Genomic DNA, 23,094 nt, shown 5'->3' on the forward strand with positions numbered 1-23,094 from the left:
CGATGCCTGTTCGTATCTCTCATTGTTTTACCTAATCAGTTCCAACCCTGGAAGGAAGCATTTGGTGCTAATGGCTTCATATAAAGAGCAATGGGACTTTATGTCCATTCTGTTCACAAGGTTTAATATGAGCTTTCCTTCCTTCCTGTATGAAAGAGCAGTGACTGCTCACAGTTGGGATGTGCCAGGGATACAGTACCTTCGGAAAGTATTCAGACTCCTTCACTTTTACCACAATTCGTTACAGCCTTATTTTTTTTCTCATCAATCTACAGACAATACCCATAATGACAAAGCAAAAACTGGTTTTTAGAACTGTTCTCAAAATTTCTGAAATATCACATTTACATAAGTAATCAGACCCTTTACTCAGTACTTTCTTGAAGCACCTTTGGCAGCAATTACAGCCTCGAGTCTTCTTGGGTACGACCCTACAAGCTTGGCACACCTGTATTTGGGGAGTTTTCTCCCATTCTTCTCAGCAGATCCTGCAAGCTCTGTCAGGTTGGATGGGGAGCGTCGCTGCACAGCAAATTTTTTGGTCTCACAAGAAATGTTAGATCGGGTTCAAGTTCGGACGCTGGCTGGGCCTATCAAGGACATTCAGAGACTTGTCCCGAAGCCACTCCTGTGATGTCTTGGCTGTGTGCTTAGGGTTATTGTCATGTTGGAAGGTGAACCTTCACCCCAATCTGGAGTAGGTTTTCATCAAGGATCTCGCTGTACTTTGCTCCGTTCATCTTTCCCTCGATTCTGACTAGTATCCCTGTCCCTGCTGCTGAACAAAATCCCCACAGCATGATGCTGCCACCACCGTGCTTCACCTTAGGGATGGTGCCAGGTTTCCTCCTGACGTGACACTTGGCATTCAGGCCAAAGAGTTCGATCTTGGTTTCATCAGACCAGAGAATCTTGTTTCTCATGGTCTCAGAGTCTTTGGCAAATTCCAAGTGGGATGTCATGTGCCTTTTACTGAGGAGTGGCTTCTATCTGGCCACTACCATATAGGCCTGATTGGTGGAGATGGTTGTCCTTCTGGAAGGTTCTCCCATCTGCACAGAGCTCTCCAAGTGGGTTTATGCACTAAAAAAGCACATGCATTACCATGGTAGCAATTGAAAGAACACATTGGAGATCATGGGGAAATTATTAGGCCAAAGTTGAGAACACAACAGTTCACCTGACACAAGACTGAATCCAAACATTGCACTGTTGATTTTATGTGCATTTTACATTTACTGTACTTTTCACAGAATTTTGTCAATAACAAAATCTGAAAATAGTCTGGATACATTCAGTTACATAATAATAAGAATATTCAATACAATTTTGTAGTAGGAGAAAGATTAGAAAAACCTATTACTGAATGTGTACAGGTCAAACTGCACAGGTCCTCAGTTATTTCAATAAACATTTTGTAACACCCTGATCTGGTTCACCTGTCCCTGTGATTGTCTCCACCCCCTCCAGGTGTCGCTCATTATCCCCAGTGTATATATCCCTGTGTTTCCTGTCTCTCTGTGCCAGTACGTCTTGTTTGTCAAGTCAACCAGCATTTTTCCTTGCTCCTATTTTCTCCAGTCTCTGTTTTTTTCTAGTCCTCCTGGTTTCGAACCTTGCCTGTCCTGGCATCGAACCCACCTGCCTGACCACTCTGCCTGTTCTGACTACCAGCCTGACTATCCCCATGTACTGTTTTGGACTCTGATCTGGTTTCTGACCCCTGCCTGTCTCTGACCTGCCTTTGCCTACTCCCTTTGTTATAATAAATATCGGAGCTCTACCATCTGCCTCCTGTGACTGCATTTGGGTTTCGCCTTGTGCCCTTATAGTACGAACTGGCCATGACAGACCCAGCAGACTTGGACCAGCTCTGTCACGTTGTGTCCCTGCAGGGAGCCACCATTGGGAGGCATGAGGAGCTACTTCGGGACCTTTTGGAAGGGCTTCGTTCCCTGAAGGAATGTCACGACCAAGGATTCAAGGCGATAATTGAGAAAATCAGTGAATTAGCTCATAAGCAGCATGCCACATCTGAGACCTCCCAACCACCTAGTAACCTTCCTGCTAGAGGTGGATTGGTTCAACCTACCCCAGCTCCCCTGGTACTTGCCGGGCGTTCCTTTCCCAGTGCTCTCATCTTCGAACTCTAGGCTTCTTCATTCCTGTCGGACCGATCGAAGATAGCGTATTTAATCACGCTAATGTCTGTAAGGGCACTCTCCTGGGCAACAGCTGTGTGGGAGCAGCATTCCGCTGTGTGCCAGAGCTTGGAGAAATGTATGGCAGAAGGTTTTCAATTCTCTGGTGCAGGTACATCAGAACTCCTGTAGTGTGGCAGACCACGCAGTAGATTTTCGCACATTGGCCGCCGAGAGTTCCTGGAATCCGGAGGCTCTGTTCAACACCTTCCTCGATGGACTGTTGGAGGGGTTAAAGGACGAGCTCGCAGCTCAGGAAATACCACTGGACCTCGATTCCCTTATCGCCCATTCGATTAGGATTGATGGCCGCCTAGGAGAACGTCGGTGTGAGAGGAGGTCGGGGCTCGGGAACACTTGTTCGTCTGATGATGGCACTCGTCCTAAGGAATCCGGAAATCCCCGAAGTGTATATTTCCGAGGAGAGCCGAAAACACCCGAGGTTCCCCGAGAATCATCAACGACGGTGAGTTGGATACTCCTGAGCCTGTGCAATTGGGAAGAGCTAGGTTATGGGTTGGGGAAAGCTCACGTAGGCTGAGTGTACTGTGGAGGGGCAGGAGATTATATAGCTACCTAACCTGTTAGGAAACCCTTGTCTCTGGTAGGTACAAGTACTCTGGTGAGCCAGACTGGGAGTTCCCTAATTCCCATCACCCTCACTCCTTTTTTTAATGCTTTTGCTGTGGGGAGACCAATCTAAGTCTCTCCGAGTGCTCATTGACTCTGGGGCTGATGAACGTTTTATGGATGCTATTATTGTTTCTGAACTTGGTATTCCCACTCAACCCCTCTCTGTCCCCATGGTTGCAAGGGCACTGGACGTCTGCTCAATTGGAAGAGTCACCCATAGTACAGTGCCCGTTCATTTACGAGTTTCAGGAAACCACAGTGAGACAATACAGTTCCTCCTCATTGCATCTCCCCATGTTCCTGTTGACTTGTGATTTTCCTGGCTCCAAAAACACAACCCTGTTATTGACTGGACCACAAGCTCCATCTTGGGTTGGAGCCCATTTTGCCGTTCCCACTGTCTTAACACAGCACAGCCGTCCCCGACAGGAGTCTCTGGCTACTGGGCCGTCCGTCCGTCTGCATCTCCTGCCGGCACAGGGTTTTTCTTTGTGGAGAAGAATGATAAGACCCTGTGTCGGAGCATTGACTACCGGGGTCTTAATGACATTACGATTAAGAATCGTTACCCCCTACCACTCCTCTCCTCGGCTTTTGAACCTCTCCAGGGGGCCACCATTTTTTCCAAGCTGGACCTTCGGAATTCATACCACCTGGTTCGGATAGGCGAAGGAGATGAGTGGAAGACAGCAATCAACACAGCCAGCAATCATTATAAGTACCATGTCATGCCGTTTGGACTCCCCCGCTGTCTTTCAGACTCTGGTAAACGATGTGCTCCGGGACATGCTAAACCATTTTGTGTTCGTCTACCATGACGACTTCCAGTTTTTTTCCCCGATCTGCCCAAGAACATGTTCTTCATGTCAGACAGGTCCTTCAGCGCCTCCTGGAGAACCAATTGTTCGTAAAAGCCGAGAAGTGCGAATTCCACCACCTGTGAAATGTCCAAATGGATATTGGAAAAGTGAAAGCAGTGGTAGATTGGCCTCATCCTACATCCAGGGTGCAGTTACAACGTTTTATGGGTTTCACTAACTTCTACTGCTGTTTAATTCGGGGCTACAGTACCCTGGCGGCCCCCTTCTCTGCACTCACCTCTCCCAAAGTAACGTTCACATTGTCTCCAGCTGTCGACAGAGCCTTTGTGGACCTGAAGCATCAGGTCACCACAGCACCCATCCGGAATCTTTTCAATTTGTTGTAGAGGTTGATGCTTCTGACATTGGAGTGGGGGCCATCATGTCCCAGCGATATGCCCAGGACCAAAAGCTTCATCCCTGTGCCTTCCTGTCCCATCGTCTCAATCCTGCAGAGAGGAACTACGACATAGGCAACCGAGAACTCCTGGCGTTCGAGATGGCGTTGGAAGAGTGGAGGGACTGGCTGGAAGGAGCAGAACAGCCATTCTTGGTCTGGTCCGACCATAAAATTGTGGAATATCTCCGTAGAGCCAAGCGCCTTAACTCCAGGCAGGCCCGGTGGGCTCCCTTGTTTACAAGATTCAACTTCACCATTTTCTACAGCTCAGGGTCCGCAAAATGTGAAGCCTGACGCCCTCTCCTGTCTATACAGTTCCTCTGCCAACCCTCGGTCTCCGAAAACCATTCTCCTTACCTCATGCCTTGCAGCCTCAGTGGGTTGGGGATTGAGAACCTGGTTCGCAAAGCACACAGTTCCCAGCCTGAACCTGAAGGGGGACCGGCTAACCAGCTGTTTCTCCCTAACTCAGTCCGGTCCCAGGTCCTGGAATGGGCTCATTCCTCCAGGCTGACCTGTCATCCAGGTTCCCGCCGTACCCTAGAATTCCTCCGACAACGTTTCTGGTGGCCCATAATGGTTCCTGACATCTCTGCCTTCATCGCCGCGCGCGCGGTGTGTGCTCAGAACAAGACTCCACGGCAAGCTCCTTCTGCAGCCACTACCGGTCCCTCATCGTCCCTGGTCCCATATCTCTCTGGACATTGTCACTGGGCTTCCACCATCTGATGGCAACATCGTCATTCTGACGGTGGTAGATCAGTTCTCAAAGGCCGCTCATTTCATCCCTCTCCCCAAAATTCCCTCTGCCAAGGAAACGGCCCAGCTCATGGTGCAGCACGTCTTCCGGATCCATGGACTCCCGGTAGATATGGTTTCCGACCGGGGTCCTCAGTTCTCGTCTCAGTTCTGGAAGGCGTTCTGCACATTTATTGGGGTGTCGGCCAGCCTATCCTCTGGATTCCATCCCCAATCAAACGGCCAGTCATATCGAGCTAACCAGGACCTGGAGACCACCCTAAGATGCCTGATCTCAACTAACTGGGTGGAGTATGCACCGGGAACACTCTTCCCTGTTCCCTTTTTGAGTGGTCCATGGGATACCAGCCTCTACTCTTCCCAGAACAAGAACCGTAAGTCAACGTACCCATGGCCCAGATGTTCGTCCGCCACTGTCGATGTACCTGGAGACGAGCTCGGGTAGCACTTCTCAAGACCAACTCCAGGTATCGTCAACAAGCGGACCACCGCTGGACTCCAGCTCCCCGCTACCGCATTGGGAAGAGGGTATGGCTGTCCACACGCGACCTGCCCCTTTGAGAAGAGTCCCGCAAACTGTCCCCCCGTTTCATTGGTCCTTTTCCCATCTCTAGAGTCCTTAGATCCACTGCTGTCCATCTCTTGTTACCCCGTACCCTCCGTATTCACCCTACTTTCCATGTGTATAGGATTAAGCCCGTGTTATAATAAATATCAGAGCTCTACCATCTGCCTCCTGTGTCTGCATTTGGGTCTCGCCTTGTGCCCTTATACATTTATGACTCAAGGAAAAGAGCCTTGTACGATATGTTTTTTTGAGCTCTCCTAGCTTTCTCATTATTATTTTTTATTTCACCTTTATTTAACCAGGTAGGCCAGTTGAGAACAAGTTCCTATTTACAACTGCGACCTGGCCAAGATAAAGCAAAGCAGCGCGACACAAACAACACAAAGTTACATATGGGATAAACAAACGTACAGTCAATAACACAATAGAAAAGTCTATATTCAGTGTGTGCAAATGTAGTATGATTAGGGAGGTAAGGCAATAAATAGGCCATAGTGGTGAAATAATTATAATTTAGCAATTAAACACTGGAGTGATAGATGTGCAGAAGATGAATGTGCAAGTAGAGATACTGGGTTGCAAAGGAGCAAAAAATAAATAACAATATGGAAATGAGGTAGTTGGGTGCGCTATTTATAGATGGGCTATGTACAGGTGCAATGATTGGCAAGCTGTTCTGACAGCTGATGTTTAAAGTTAGTGAGGGAGATATGAGTCTCCAGCTTCAGTGATTTTTGCAATTCGTTCCAGTCATTGGCAGCAGAGAACTGGAAGGGAAGGCAGCCAAAGGGGAAGTTGGCTTTGGGGATAACCAGTTAAATATACCTGGAGCGCATGCTACGGGTGGGTGCTGCTATGGTGACCAGTGAGTTGAGATAAGGCGGGACTTAACCTAGCAAAGACTTATCGATGACCTGGAGCCAGTGGGTTTGGCGACAGATATGAAGCGAGGACCAGCCAACGAGAGCATACAGGTCGCAGTTGTGTGTAGGGGCATTGGTGACAAAACAGATGGCACTGTGATAGACTACATCCAATCTGCTGAGTAGAGTGTTGGAGGTTATTTTGTAAATGACATTGACAAGGTCAAGGATCGGCAGGATAGACAGTTTTACGAGGGTATGTTTGGAAGCATGAGTGAAGGATGCTTTGTTGCAAAATAGGAAGCCGATTGCTATATTTCATTTTGGATAGGAGATGCTTAATGTTTGTCTGGAGGGAGAGTTTACAGTCTAACCAGACACCTAGGTATTTGTAGTTGTCCACATATTCTAAGTCAGAACCATCCAGAGTAGTGATGCTAGACGGGCAGGTGCGGGCAGCGATCGATTGAAGAGCATGCATTTAGTTTTACTTGCATTTAAGAGCAGTTAGAGGCCACGGAAGGAGTGTTGTATGACATTGAAGGTCATCTGGAGGTTTGTTAACACAGTGTCCAAAGAAGGGCCAGAAGTATACAGAATGGTGTCATCTGCATAGAGGTGGATCAGAGAATCACCAGCAGCAAGAGCGACATCATTGATGTATACAGAGAAAAAAGTCGGCCCGAGAATTGAACCCTGTGGCACCCCCATAGAGACTGCCAGAGGTCCAGACAACAGGCCCTCTATTTTGACACACTGAACGCTGTCTGAGAAGTAGTTGGTGAACCAGGCAAGGCAGTCATTTGAGCAACCAAGGCTGTTGAGTCTGCCGATAATAATGCGGTGATTGACAGAATTCGAAAGCCTTGGCCAGGTCGATGAAGACAGCTGCACAGTATTGTCTCTTATCGATGGCGGTGCACCCATGACCAGCTCGGAAACCAGATTGCATAGCGGAGAAGGTACGGTGGGATTCGAAATGGTCGGTGATCTGTTTGCTAACTTGGCTTTCAAAGACTTTAGAAAGGCAGGGTAGGATATATATAGGTCTGTAACAATTTAGGTCTAGAGTGTCTCCCCCATTGAAGAGGGGGATGACCGCGGCAGCTTTCCAGTTTAGGGATCTCAGACGATACGAAAGAGAGGTTGAACAGGCTAGTAATAGGGGTTGCAACAATTGCAGCGGATCATTTTAGAAAGAGAGGGTCCAGATTGTCTAGCCCAACTGATTTGTAGGGGTCCAGATTTTGCAGCTCTTTGGGAACATCAGCTATCTGGATTTAGGTGAAGGTGAAATGGGGGAGGCAAGTTGCTGTGGGGGGTTCAGAGCTGTTGACCGGGGTTGGGGTGGCCAGGTGGAAAACATGGCCAGCCGTAGAAAAATGCTTATTGAAATTCTCGAATATCGTAGATTTATCGATGGTGACAGTGTTTCCTAGCTTCAGTGCAGTGGGCAGCTGGGAGAAGGTGCTCTTATTCTCCATGGCCTTTACAGTGTCACAGAACCTTTTGGAGTTTGAGCTACAGGATGCAAATTTCTGTTTGAAAAAGCTGGCCTTTGCTTTCCTAGCTGCCTGTGTATATTGGCTCCTAACTTCCTGTTAGGAACCCCCGCGATATGCGGGGGCTATTCGATGCTAATGCATTACGCCACAGGATGTTTTTGTGCTGGTCAAGGGCAGTCAGGTCTGGAATGAACCAAGGGCTATATCTATTCTTAGTTCTACATTTTTTGAATGGGGCATGCTTATTTAAGATGGTGAGGAAAGCACTTTTAAAGAATAACCAGGCATCCTCTACTGACGGAATCTAGTCAATATCCTTCCAGGATACCCGGGCCAGGTCGATTAGAAAAGCCTGCTCGCGGAAGTGTTTTAGGGAGCGTTTGACAGTGATGAGGGGTGGTCGTTTGACCGCGGACCCATTACGGACGCAGGCAATGAGGCAGTGATCGCTGAGATCCTGGTTGAAGACAGCAGAGGTTTATTTAGAGGGCAGGTTGGTCAGGATGATATCTATGAGGGTGCCCGTGTTTACAGATTTAGGGTTGTACCTGGTAGGTTCCATGATAATTTGTGTGAGATTGAGGGCATCTAGCTTAGATTGTAGGACGGCCGGGGTCTTAAGCATATCCCAGTTTAGGTCACCTAATAGTACAAACTCTGAAGATAAATGGGGGGGGCAATTAATTTACATATGGTGTCCAGGGCACAGCTGGGGGCTGAGGGGGGTTTATAACAAGTGGAAACAGTTAGAGACTTATATCTGGAAAGGTGGATTTTTTAAAGTTGAAGTTCAAATTGTTTGGGTACAGACCTGGATAGCATGACAAAACTCTGCAGGCTATCTCTGCAGTAGATTGTGACTCTACCCCCTTTGGCAGTTTTATCTTGGCTGAAAATGTTATAGTTGGGGACGGAAATTTCAGAATTTTTGGTGGCCTTCCTAAGCCAGGATTCAGACACGGCTAGGACTTCAGGGTTGGTGGAGTGTGCTAAAGCAGTGAATAAAACAAACTTAGGGAGGAGGCTTCTGATGTTAACATGAATGAAACCAAGGCTTTTATGGTTACAGAAGTCAACAAATGAAGGAACTGGAGCATGCGCGCTTGTCATTTTTAGTTTGGAACACAGCCCCGAGACCCAACCGTCACACAATTACTGCTGTTTACCCAATAACAAAAACGTTCCATTATGAAAATAGCAAACCTGGGTCAGGTGGGCATTTGAAAGTTATAAAATCTGATCTTAGTGTTAGGCTTTCCAAAGGCACTTCAGACATACAGGTTACAATTTTGCTGCGCATAGAATGGAGTGATGAGTGCATTCAAGTGGGAGTTCTGCAGCTGTTCAGGACAACCCAGGGTATAACTCATGTCATTCTTGTAACTGTGGATCATACACAGCGATCATAATCGTTGATACTGTAAATTACTTGAGTTGTCAAATATGAAAATGTGAAGTTTACTTGTATGACATCAAAGCGCAATTTATTATAATATTCAACGTCTCATCTTTCAGAACACATCGACTCCTCTCGATTTATAGCATTTACCTCACTCAGAGAACAACAAATTCGCAAAAGCAGCCCAATTAGCAGGAGGAATGGGGGCATGTTCTTGTGGTGCACAGTGCTCAAGTATATAACGGCTGTCAGTCAAAACCCGTAAGGTGCTGTGAAGTGGAGAACCTGAGCTCCGACGTCAGGTATACCATGTTACCTGCCAGACACTGCATTCCAACTGAAGTGTTTATCAGTGTCCAAATCGGTGTCATGAGTGTAAAGGGCTACAGTACAATCACCAATAATCTCACAAGCTGTAGTGAGTGGTATAGATGTAGTGACAGCTGTAGTGAGTGGTATAGATGTTGTGAGAGGTATAGATGTAGCGAGAGGTATAGATGTAGTGAGAGCTGTAGTGAGTGGTATAGATGTATTGAGAGCTGTAGTGAGTGGTATAGATGTAGTGAGAGGTATAGATGTAGTGAGAGGTATAGATGTAGTGAGAGGTATAGATGTAGTGAGAGCTGTAGTGAGTGGTATAGATGTATTGAGAGCTGTAGTGAGTGGTATAGATGTAGTGAGAGCTGTAGTGAGTGGTATAGATGTTGTGAGAGGTATAGATGTAGCGAGAGGTATAGATGTAGTGACAGCTGTAGTGAGTGGTATAGATGTAGTGAGTGGTATAGATGTAGTGAGAGCTGTTGTGAGAGGTATAGATGTAGTGACAGCTGTTGTGAGTGGTATAGATGTAGTGAGAGCTGTTGTGAGTGGTATAGATGTAGTGAGTGGTATAGATGTAGTGAGAGCTGTTGTGAATGGTATAGATGTAGTGAGAGCTGTAGTGAATGGTATAGATGTAGTGAGAGCTGTAGTGAGAGGTATAGATGTAGTGACAGCTGTTGTGAGTGGTATAGATGTAGTGAGAGCTGTAGTGAGTGGTATAGATGTTGTGAGAGCTGTAGTGAGTGGTATAGATGTTGTGAGAGGTATAGATGTAGCGAGAGGTATAGATGTAGCGAGAGGTATAGATGTAGTGAGAGCTGTAGTGAGAGGTATAGATGTTGTGAGAGGTATAGATGTAGCGAGAGGTATAGATGTAGTGACAGCTGTAGTGAGTGGTATAGATGTAGTGAGTGGTATAGATGTAGTGAGAGCTGTTGTGAGAGGTATAGATGTAGTGACAGCTGTTGTGAGTGGTATAGATGTAGTGAGAGCTGTTGTGAATGGTATAGATGTAGTGAGTGGTATAGATGTAGTGAGAGCTGTTGTGAATGGTATAGATGTAGTGAGTGGTATAGATGTAGTGAGAGCTGTTGTGAATGGTATAGATGTAGTGAGAGCTGTTGTGAGAGGTATAGATGTAGTGACAGCTGTTGTGAGTGGTATAGATATAGTGAGAGCTGTTGTGAATGGTATAGATGTAGTGAGTGGTATAGATGTAGTGAGAGCTGTTGTGAATGGTATAGATGTAGTGAGAGCTGTAATGAGTGGTATAGATGTTGTGAGAGCTGTAATGAGTGGTATAGATGTAGTGAGAGCTGTAGTGAGTGGTATAGATGTAGTGACAGCTGTTGTGAGTGGTATAGATGTAGTGACAGCTGTTGTGAGAGGTATAGATGTAGTGACAGCTGTTGTGAGTGGTATAGATGTAGTGACAGCTGGGCTCTCTCACCTGTGGGCGGTGGCGCCTCTGGGCTCCCTGCTAGGGATCCCGTCTCCAGAGGGCTCCCTGCCGAGGGTCCTGTTTCCAGAGGGCTCCCTGTCGAGGATCCTGTTTCCAGAGGGCTCCCTGCCAGGAATCCCGTCTCCAGAGGGCTCCCTGCAAAGGATCCTGTTTCCAGAAGGCTCCCTGCCGAGGATCCTGTTTCCAGAGGGCTCCCTGCCGAGGATCCCGTCTCCAGAGGGCTCCCTGCCGAGGATCCTGTTATCAGAGGGCTCCCTGCCAGGAATCCCGTCTCCAGAGGGCTCAAAGCGGGAGTGCAGCAGGCTCAGGCAGGAGGACAGGGACTGACTGGAGTCCTCTCGGAATACTACACACACACAGAAAAGCAGTAGCATTCAGTCAACATTACATTCAGTCAACATTACATTCAGTTAGACAATAAGTTTGGTTTTACAGAGTTGACAACATGTTTAGAGTAGCCAACCCTGGATAATATACTGTAACAAGTGCCATTATTGAACAGTGCACTTCTAATCGTTCCATTCTATTCACTGTATGCTGCTCAGAGTCAAATGCACAATGGCATCTCCGTTAAAGTCTCATTAACGCAGAGAGACTACTAAGAAAAATGGTTTGACAACCAGAAATAACCAGATCTTTGAGAAGGATGTGGAAGGCTCAGTTTCAAGGTAAAACTGAGTGTGTCTCTGCCCTGCAGCCCATAAATTGCTGTGAAACTGCCTGGTTTTTAATAAAAATGCCAAGGAGCCACCTGAGAGAGATAAAATAGGAGCATCTGTGTGTTCGTGTGTCTGTACTCAGGCATGTGTGTGTGTGTGTGCGTGCGTGCGCGCGTCTTCATTTGAGTTGGGGTGAGGCTTCCCACTTCCTTCTCTTCCTCAGTAAACCACCTCATCACTTCGCTTTAAGTATGCGATTTATCAAATCTTTGCAGGGATTTCATGGCAGTCTGTGAACCACTTAGTATATAAAAAAAAGTACCTAGCATGCAAAAAAAAAAAAATTGGCATGTATTAATGATGACACCCTGGGGAGGCTCTCTGACTAAAGGCTTTGCCCTCACTACGTGTTTATGTGTACTTCAGCGTGTTCTGATGCAACCTCTCCAAACATAGTGGGGACGTTAAGAGAATTAAGATTGAAGGTAATTCTATATGGAATTCTTGTGAAACTGACTCAGACCTCCCGTTAGATAAGCAATGAAGGTCTACAGTAGCCTCAACAGCACCCTCTATAGTAGCACCATGGTGTAGCCGGAGGGCAGCCATTTTCCGTCCTCTGGGTACATTGACTTCAATACAAAACCTAGGAGGCTCATGGTTCTCACCCCCTTCCATAGACTTACACAGTAAGGAGGACGTCCTCGAACCAATCAGCGCTCTTGCAGTATGAACTATCATTTTGTACATTCCCTTAAAGGATCAGGGAATTAATCTTGTACTGAAAGCATAAGTAGGCAGGGCAAACCTGTTTTGGTGATTTTAGCCCAATGTCAAAACCGTTTTAACGGGTGCAAATCAATAACCATTATGAAGAAACAGTTTGTGATACATTTTATGTTTAGGTTTTCAATATACTATCTACACATATAGTACCAGTTAAAAGTATGGACACACCTACTCATTCAAGGGTTTTTCTTTATTTGGACTATTTTCTACATTGTATAATAATAGTGAAGACATCAAAACTATGAAATAACACATATGAAATTTAAAAAAAGTGCTAATATAAATATATTTTATATTTGAGATTCTTCAAAGTAGCCACCCTTTGCCTTGAGGACAGCTTTGCACACTCTTGGCATTCTCTCAACCAGCTTCATGAGGTTGTCACCTGGAATGCATTTCAATTAACAGGTGTTCCTTGTTAGAAGTTAATTTGTGGAATGTCTTTCCTTCTTAATGTGTTTGAGCCAATCAGTTGTGTTGTGACAGCACAACCCTAGCACAACTAGTCTTTGGTCTAGTTAAAGTAGGCCTTTTCTAAATATCTGCACAAACAAAGTTTATCATGCTTAAACTTGGGTGTGTCCCATGATATACATGTAGAGGTCATGCTCAAAAGTTGAGGGCCAAAGTTTCCCTGGATGGGTGGCTGACAGAGGAGCAGAGAGGCTGGCTCTCACTACTATTCCCTATATAGTGCACTACTTTTGACCAGAGTCCGATTGGCCCTGGTCAAAAGTAGTGTACTATGTAGGGAGTAGGGTGCCATTCGGAATGAAATCTGTGGCTTTGCTGATGAATGAATGGGGAGTGTTTATACCGTGACACTGGCGTTGGTCATCAGAGAGCTCCAGGTCCAACATCAGGTCATCCTCATCCAGCTCAGAGGAACCCAGGTTGTTCAGTAGGTCCTGAGGACACAATACAGGAAACGTACATGTATGTGTGACTCAGAGCGTTGGACAAATTGAACAACTAGCTTGATGCATGGCACTTGACTTTGGGAGTAGCGTCAGGAGTTATGGGCTATAACTAGGGCCCAGAGTTTTTCCTTGTAAAATTAGGAGGTGAGAAAACCTGGCACTACAGATATGAGACAAACAGACATACAAGGTCACTCTGTTTGCATTGACATTCTGTATGTTTTGTTAGGGTTCATTCATGGCTGTGCTGGAAACATAAGTGGTCACCAAGGCAAAGGTTATGAAATCCAATATCTTTATCTAAGAACCAATTATCTAATCCATTGAGAATGGGAAGCCATTGGCCCAGTAACAATGAACTGTTCAAAGGCATCCATATTCTGAGAAGTGGTTGTGGATTCATGTTCATGCTGACCCCTTTCCCTTGTGTTTCAAAGGGATATGCTACCATCTTGTGGTGACACCCAGAAAAACAGTTCCCCAGGTGGGTCTCCAGGTGAAAAAAAAGATAGAAATGCAGAAGATGTGACACTAGAGGTGTCTTGGAGATAATTCATCTTCTCTAAGGGTTTCTGATGGACAAGGTAAAAAGTGTGGTAAAAAAAAAATTATGTGTTCATATAATTTGGAGAACATTGAGAAATAAATGTGATGCCGTTATCAGTGGTGAATCATACGATTCATGTAAGATTAATGTTGACTACCAACTAGCCAAAATGTCAGTGCAGTGTACCAAATTTACAACAAAGTATGTTTACGATGTAGTAGCGTAGAAAAAAATATGACATTCTGGACTAGATGAACTCCGTTTGAACATAACAATGTCACCAACTGGTTCTGCTCACATTGATCAACTTTAAGGGGGACAGATTAAAACTACGCCTGCTCAACAGATAATCTCTATTGAAATACATTTTTAGTCCAAGGACTAGGCTTAATGTGTCTGGGAAACTGCCCCTAAATGTCAAGCTTCAAGTCAAGCGTGTGAAATGGCAGAAATGTTCATGTAGTCAGCTGTCGGTGCTCAACTATTTCTGTATAAATGGCATATGAAGCTAATTTGGAGCTAAACTAATCTGTTAATGTCACCCCCCCAGCAATAGATAGATGTGTATTAAAACTGCTTCACTGTGCAAGCTCTGACCTTTTTACCCCGCAATGATGTTTGACTGAGAATCTTAAAAGAGGCAATCTGCAGTTGCTACATTCATTTTTGGACTTATAAATGAATGACATGACATGAATGACATTGATTCTTGAAGAATATAACTTAGAAATCCCTCATGAGCTTAGTTCCAACTATTGTACCTCATCAGGGGCGAGGATCCAACTTTGTCATTGTTTCAACTTCTGATTGTCGCTTTAATGCTAAATGGACACACTGTTTAGTATATATGCATAGTCCCTTTACCTCTACCTACATGTGCATATTACCTCAACTAACCGGAATCTTTCACTTCAGTTTATTTAGTAAATACTTTAACACTGATTTTCCTAAAACTGCATTGTTGGTTAAGGGCTTGTAAGTAACCATTTCACTGTAAGGTCTACCTACACCTGTTGTATTCAGCATTTCACTGTAAGGTCTACCTACACCTGTTGTATTCAGCATTTCACTGTAAGGTCTACCTACACCTGTTGTATTCAGCATTTCACTGTAAGGTCTACCTACACCTGTTGTATTCAGCATTTCACTGTAAGGTCTACCTACACCTGTTGTATTCAGCATTTTACTGTAAGGTCTACCTACACCTGTTGTATTCAGCATTTCACTGTAAGGTCTTCCTACACCTGTTGTATTCAGCATTACACTGTAAGGTCTACCTACAACTGTTGTATTCAGCAATTTCACTGTAAGGTCTACCTACACCTGTTGTATTCAGCATTTCACTGTAAGGTCTACCTACACCTGTTGTATTCGGCGCATGTGACAAATACAAATGTATTTGATTTGAAATGGTGGCTTGTTAAAACAAGGATCCATTTCTTCACTGCCAACTTCAGTAGGTCTCTTATTTTTCACCTAGAAAGACTTTGGGTCAGTAGATATTACATTCATTCTGCACCTGTGGCATAAATTCAAGACGATCAATACAGGAAAGATTTGCAGTTGCAGAGGGTCCAGAAACCAGGGGTGTATTCATTAATGCATACCGTAGCAAATCGTTTTGCACAATAGCAGAACATTTTGCAATGGAAAAATTCAAACAAGAGTTTCTTATTGGACAAATCCGTTTGCTTCAGTTTGGTTCTTGGTGAATACCCAGATATAAAACTTTCACAAGAGTTACGGAGGGGATATTCACAGAGAGATTACTGTTAAAGGTACAATTCACTCAAATAAGTATTCAAATGTTTCATTACCAGTCTACTACAGGCCAGGGCAGATTACAATTTAGGGTTGGGACAATATATGATTAAATCGAATATCGTGATATTTGACATTGATGATATATCGTGATGGTTAAGACTATACTCTGACTATACTCTGACTATACTCTGACTATACTCTGACTATACTCTGTGCAGTTTTATCAGTTAGGCTGTATTAATATGTTGAAAATAAAAGTCTAAATTAATTAACTAAGTCTTATTTAGATTATTTAAAGCTGCAATATGTAACTTTTTGGGCGACCCAACCAAATTCATATAGAAATGTGAGTTATAGATCTGTCATTCTCATTGAAAGCAAGTCTAGGAGATGGTACATCCGTTCTATGTGCGCTATTTCTATGCATCCCGTTCTTAAGTTTAGTTTTTGCGTCATTTACTTTCGGTTTTGTACACCAGCTTCAAACAACTGAATATACAATATTTTGGTTTTTGGAAAATATATTTCACAGCAGTTTAAATGGTACACTGATTATCTACACTATCCTTGCTTGTTTTGTCACATACACTGAAATTAGGCGAACGATTCAAATTTTTGCAACCAGGAACTGGTGGCACGATCATTGTGCACCTTTAATGAGGATGTGACTATAATATGTAAATAAAAACAAACATTTTAATTATCTAGTCATTAACGTCACAAAACAGTTATATCGGAAATCGTGATATCAGGAACAGCATATCATAGAAAAGGTCTGCCCAAATATCACCCAACCCTATTACAATTCACAAATATCACCCAACCCTATTACAATTCACAATTATTTTGTAATAAGGGTTGGTTAACGACTCCATAAAGAATGATAATGTCTTTTTACTTGTTCCTTCAACAGCCACACGCTACTCCTAGCATGGCTTATGAAGTGGATTCATCATCTACTATACATCATTTTATTTCTGTGGAAATGGCATTAACAAGTTTCTGCACTTGATTGTGTATCCTGAACCCACAGTAGAAGAGGGAGCAACCATATCCTGTTGGCTGTTGAGTGTATTCTAATTATGACACAGAGAAGGGGGGAGGGGGGGGTTATTTCCCCAGTGTTCTCTTGTACTTGTCCAGCAAACAGACTTTAGCCAGCCTCTGCATTGCCCTTGACTGCTCATGAAACCACGAGCCTACTCAACAGACGATGGAAAACACTTCAGCATCTCAGTGAAGCTTTGCTCGTCACACTGGAGTGCCTTCTGTTATTCCCACAAATTTAAAAAGAGGATGGCAAAAAAAGGAGAATAAATTGGTAATACACTCCTACGGCCACGCTCTCCGATTCCCTACGGGAGAGCTTGGGGGAAAACTTCAAACCAAGATTGGAGAGACTGCCACCACTTACATTTCATCAACAGCAGATTTAGCCACACATGCTAGTATTGCACATGTGCTTTCCCTTCTGAGTATGGAAGATGAGGGGTGTTTGTGCCACTCCCAAAACTAAATACACCTTAGTATGATGCACCACAAAATAAGCACAAGTATTTACTGTTCATGCAGGGATGTGGATTGGACTGGCCAGACAGGGAAGGAGGTGTGAGCAATCCCTTGAGTGACAAATTGCTGTCGCCTTGGTAGGGGCTGCCTGTTGCACTGATCTGCAAAGCAGTTAGTTAAAGGATTAGTCTGTTTGATTCAGGGAGGTGCTGTTATCCCCGTGTGAGAGTGTAATCCAGAAGAGGATGTGGCCATTGACTAAGCTATTTAGTCCGCAACACTAATGGTGCTAGCACCGCTCCCATCTCCCCTGCAGTCCTGTCCTGCTGTCCTGTGCTGTAAACACCTACTAAGCACCCCTAATGTGCTGTCCTTTCATGTACTGTAATATAGTATAATGTATATACTGTGTATATATACACAGTACCAGTCAAAAGTTTGGACACATCTACAGTCGTTGGCAAAAGTTTTGAGAATGACACAAATATTAATTTTCACAAGGTCTGCTGCCGCAGTTTGTATGATGGCAATTTGCATCTACTCCAGAATGTTATGAAGAGTGATCAGATAAATTACAATAAATTGCAAAGTCCCTCTTTGCCATGCAAATGAACTGAATCCCCCAAAACCATTTCTACTGTATTTCAGCCCTGGCACAAAAGGACCAGCTGACATCGTGTCAGTGATTCGCTCGTTAACACAGGTGTGAGTGTTGACAAGGACAAGGCTGGAGATCACTCTGTCCTGCTGATTAAGTTTTAATAACAGACTGGAGGCTTCAAAAGGAGGGTGGTGCTTGGAATCATTGTTCTTCCTCTGTCAACCATGGTTACCTGCAAGGAAACACGTGCCGTCATCATTGATTTGCACAAAAAGGGCTTCACAGGCAAGGATATTGCTGCCAGTAAGATTGCACCTAAATCAACCATTTATCGGATCAGCAAGTACTTCAAGGACAGCGGTTCAATTGTTGTGAAGAAGGCATCAGGGCGCCCAAGAAAGTCCAGCGAGTGCCAGGACCGTCTCCTAAAGTTGATTCAGCCGCGGGATCGGGGCACCACCAGTACAGAGCTTGCTCAGGAATTGCAGCAGGCTGGTGTGAGTCCATTAATGCCAAGATAATGGAATTCATTGCCCTTGACAATCAACCGTTCTCCGTCGTGGGTGATGTTGGCTTTTGCGACTGGTCGAGCACCGGTCCACAAGTGCGCTATTTTTCAGATGTTGCCCTACCGGAGTTACACAGTAATGACATCACTGCTATTAGCTTCACGACATACTATGGAACACCATTTGGGTCTTTGCGTGTCAAAAAAGATACAAGTCAATAACACTATTTGACGTGTTAAATAAGCTTTTAATTTGACACGTCAAATAACACAGTTCTATTAAAGAATGTTGTGTGTTCTGAATTTGCACGTGTAAGCCAAGCGCCACTACTACTATCAGTAGCACTGTCAAAGCTGTACAAAAAAGTCTGCAAACAGGCACATACCGGCCACGAACGATGTGTTTACAATATCGCGTTGGTAATAAAGCATTACTTGTTTGACCGCAACTTCTGGGATGGGTAGCTAGCTAGCATTAGCTTGGTACCTAGCTAGCACCATTACAACCAGCCTGAAAACAACAACCAGTAGAAACTGCAGTCATTTTCATTATTCTTAGCAATGATTTAGGAATCCTTGTAAGTATTAGCCAGGTAGACACTTCGCCTATTGAAATTTAACTTCAGTTCATGAAAATAAAACAGCTAGCCAGCCACTTAACCCTGTTGCCCAAAGCTAACATTTTAAGCAGCCAGCTAGCTTCATGTGGCTAGTGAGGCTCAACCTGACCGGGTTATGTGTTGTGAAGTTGGCCACAATAAGGATTAGGCACCATAGTGGAATTTGCGGTTTGCCTTAATAATAAAAGTACCTCTTTGAAAGTGATGCAGAAGGTTACAATTGGTGGAATCATGCCATATTTAGACTAGATAATGCTAAACATGGTTGGAATGTGAAGCAATGAAATGGGGTATCAGTCTACTCGGTGACACCCACAGAACACAACTGAAGAGTTTAGGCAAATATTAGCGTTGTAGCTCTTATCGCGGCACTGTGACTGTGTGAAATCACCTCCCCAGTCAGCCTATTGTGTGTATTGACATTCATGTTGCACTGTACAGCTTTACCTAAGGATTGGGGATCAATGAAATGGGGTATCAGTCTACTCAATACCCAATATATTTTTTCCAACGTCCTCCTCAGAGTTATCAGACTCCAAAACATCCACGCAGTATTGTTTTTCCTCGGGAATAGTGTTCAATACACATACACTACCGTTCAAAAGTTTGGGGTCACTTAGAAATGTCCTTGTTTTTGAAAGAAAAGCAATTTTTTTGCCCATTAAAATAACATCAAATTGATCCGAAATACAGTGTAGACATTGTTAAATGTTGTAAATGACGCTTGTAGCTGGGAACGGCAGATTTTTATGGAATATCTACGTAGGCGTACAGAGGTCCATTATCAGCAACCATCACTCCTGTGTTCCAATGGCACGTTGTGTGAGCTAATCAAAGTTGATCATTTTAAAGGGCTAATTGATCATTAGAAAACCCTTTTGCAAATATGTTAGCACAGCTGAAAACTGTTGTACTGATTAATAACTTTTCATGTTCAAAACTGTGCACTCTCAAACAATAGCAATGGTATTCTTTCACTGTAATAGCTATTGTAAATTGGACAGTGCTGTTAGATAAACAAGAATTTAAGCTTTCTGACAATATCAGATATGTCCTGGGAAATGTTCTTGTAACTTACAACCTCATACCAATCGCATTAGCCTACGTTAACTCAACCGTCCCGCAGGGGACACACCAACCCTGAAAAAGTTTTAAAGAAGCAATAAAACTAACCTTCTTTAGACGAGTTGAGTATCTGGAGCATCAGCATATGTTGGTTCGATTACAGGCTCAAAATGACCAAAAACAAAGACTTTCTTCTGAAACTCGTCAGTCTATTCTTGTTCTGAGAAATGAAGGCAATTCCATGTGAGAAATTACCAAGAAACTGAAGATCTCGTACAATGCTGTGTACTACTCTCTTCACAGAACAGCGCAAACTGGCCCTAACCAGAATAGAAAGAGGAGTGGGAGGCCCCGGCACACAACTGAGCAAGAGGACAAGTACATTAGAGTGTCTAGTTTGAGAAACAGATGCCTCACAAGTCCTCAACTGACAGCTTCATTAAGTAGTACACGCAAAACACCCGTCTCAACGTCAACAGTGAAGAGGCGACCACGGGATGCTGGCTTTCTAGGCAGAGTTGCAAAGAAAAAGCCATATCTCAGACTGGCCAATAAAAAGAAAAGATTAAGATGAGCAAAAGAACACAGACACTGGACAGGGGAACTCTGCCTAGAAGGCCAGCATCTCAGAGTCGCCTCTTCGCTGTTGACGTTGAGACTGGTGTTCAGATATCGGTATCGGCCAAAATGTAATATCGGTGCATCACTACTTGGAAAATTTCTTCGAGTGCAGTCGCAAAAACCATCAAGCACTATGATGAAACTGGCTCTCATGAGGACCGCCAAAGGAAAGGAAGACCCAGAGTTACCTCTGCTGCAGAGGATAAGTTCGTTAGAATTAACTGCAACTCAGATTGCAGCCCAAATAAATGCTTCACAGAGGTCAAGTAACAGACACATCTCAACATCAACTGTTCAGAGGAGACTGTGTGAATCAGGCTTTCATGGTCAAATTGCTGCAAATAAACCACTAATAAAGGACACCAATAAGAAGAAGAGACCTGCTTGGGTCAAGAAACACGAGCAATGGACATTAGACCGGTGGAAGTCTGTCCTTTGGTCTGATGAGTCCACATTTTAGATTTTTGGTTCCAACCGTCGTGTTTTTGTGAGACACAGAGTAGGTGAACGGATGATCGCCGCATGTGTGGTTCCCACCGTGAAGCATGGAGGGGGTGTGATGGTGCTTTGCTGGTGACACTGTCTGTGATTTATTTAGAATTCCAGGCACACTTAACCAGCATGGCTACCACACCATTCTGCAGTGATACACCATCCCATCTGGTTTGCTCTTAGTGAGACTATCATTTGTTTTTCAACAGGACAATGACCCAAAACACCTGTCCTATATTTTATGGTAACTACAGTTACAAAGAGGGGATATTACTGTTAACTTTTTTTTACAAATAAACTACTAACATTTTAGTAACTTTAAAGTTTTTAATTTTAATTTAATAAAATTACATTTCGTGACCTTTTTTGTTACTTCAGATTATCACAGGTGTCTAATTATCTCTGTGTGGCCACATAACAAAATAATCTAATACAATAATATATATATATTTTTCTTTATGACAAATTAATGACGAAGCTGTCAAACAAGATCCCCGTCATTTACGTGAAGAGAAGGCAGAGAAAAAGGGGCCAGAGGGCGGGCAGACTTCTGCTAGCAAACGTACAATCTTTGGGAAATAAAATCGATCACCTCCAAGGAAGATTAAACTACCAACGGGACATTCAAAACTGTACTATCTTGTGCTTCCCGGAGTCGTGGCTGAACGACAACATTACCAACATAGAGCTGGCTATACGTACCGGCAGGACAGAACAGTGGCGCCTGGTAAGACAAGGGGCGGCGGACTATGTATTTTTGCAAATAACAGCTGGTGTACGATATCTAAGGTAGTCTCGAGCTATTGCTTACCTGAGGTAGCCTTACCTTATGATAAGCTGTAGACCACACTATCAACCTATAGAGTTTCATCTGTATTTTTCGTAGCTGTCTACATACCACCACAGACTGATGCTGGCACTAAGACTGCACTCAATGAGCTGTATTCCGCCATAAGCAAACAGGAAAACACTCACCCAGAGGCGGCGCCCCGACTTGCCAGGGACGTGATTGCAGGGAAACTTAAATCCGTCTAACCAAATTTCCATCAGCATGTTAAATGTGCAACCAGAGAAGAAAAAACTCTGGACCACCTTTACTCCACACACAAAGAAGCATACAAAGCTCTCCCTCACCCTCCATTTGGCAAATCTGACCACAATTCTATCCTCCTGATTCCTGCTTACAAGCAAAAATTAAAGCAGGAAGCACCAGTGACTTGATCAATAAATAAGTGGTCAGATGAAGCAGATGCTAAGCTACAGGACTGTTTTGCTAGCACAGACTGGAATATGTTCTGTGATTCCTCCGATGGCATTGAGGAGTATACCACATCAGTCATTGGCTTCAGCAACAAGTGCATCGATGACGTAATCAAAAGTGACTGTACGAACATACCCCAATCAGAAGCCATGGATTACAGGCAACATCCGCACTGAGCTAAAGGCTAGAGTTGCCGCTTTCAAGGAGCGGGACTAACTCAGAAGCTCATAAGAAATTCCGCTATGCTCTCCGACGAACCATCAAACAGGCAAAGTGTCAATACAGGACTAAGATCGAATCATACTACACCGGCTCTGACACTCGTCGGTTGTGGAAGGGCTTGCAAACTATCACAGAATACAAGGGAAGCACAGCCGAGAGCTGCCCGGTGACACGAGCCTACCAGACGAGCTAAACTACTTCTATGCTCGCTTCGAGGCAAATAGCACTGAAACATGCATGAGAGCACCAGCTTTTCCGGAAGACTGTGTGATCACGCTCTCCACAGCCGTTGTGAGTAAGACCTTTAAACAGGTCAACATTCACATGACCGCAGGGCCAGACGGATTACCAGGACATATACTGAGAGCATGCGCTGACCAACTGGCAAGTGTCTTCACTGACATTTTCAATCCCTCCCTGTCCAAGTCTATAAGACCAACATGTTTTAAGCAGACCACCATAGTCCCTGTGCCCACAGTGGCCCCTCAGGGGTGTGTGCTCAGTCCCGTCCTGTACTCCCTGTTCACTCATGACTGCACGGCCAG

The 23,094-nt window shown here is 44.3% G+C and overlaps 1 protein-coding gene across 2 annotated transcripts in view; it reads right to left on the reverse strand.

Moving 5' to 3' along the window:
• Nucleotides 1–23,094, reverse strand: part of LOC109871885 (serine-rich coiled-coil domain-containing protein 1) — a 107,256-nt gene that overhangs the window by 72,617 nt on the left and 11,545 nt on the right. For both annotated transcript variants that reach the window (XM_031817226.1, XM_031817227.1), the window contains exons 4-5: nt 13,237–13,327; nt 10,960–11,317 (exon numbers count right to left, since the gene is read on the reverse strand). In XM_031817226.1, the coding sequence (XP_031673086.1) occupies nt 10,960–11,317; nt 13,237–13,327 (449 nt within the window). The remainder of the gene's footprint in view (nt 1–10,959; nt 11,318–13,236; nt 13,328–23,094) is intronic.

This window comes from Oncorhynchus kisutch, linkage group LG3, assembly GCF_002021735.2.
Source record: "Oncorhynchus kisutch isolate 150728-3 linkage group LG3, Okis_V2, whole genome shotgun sequence".
NCBI lineage: Eukaryota > Metazoa > Chordata > Actinopteri > Salmoniformes > Salmonidae > Oncorhynchus > Oncorhynchus kisutch.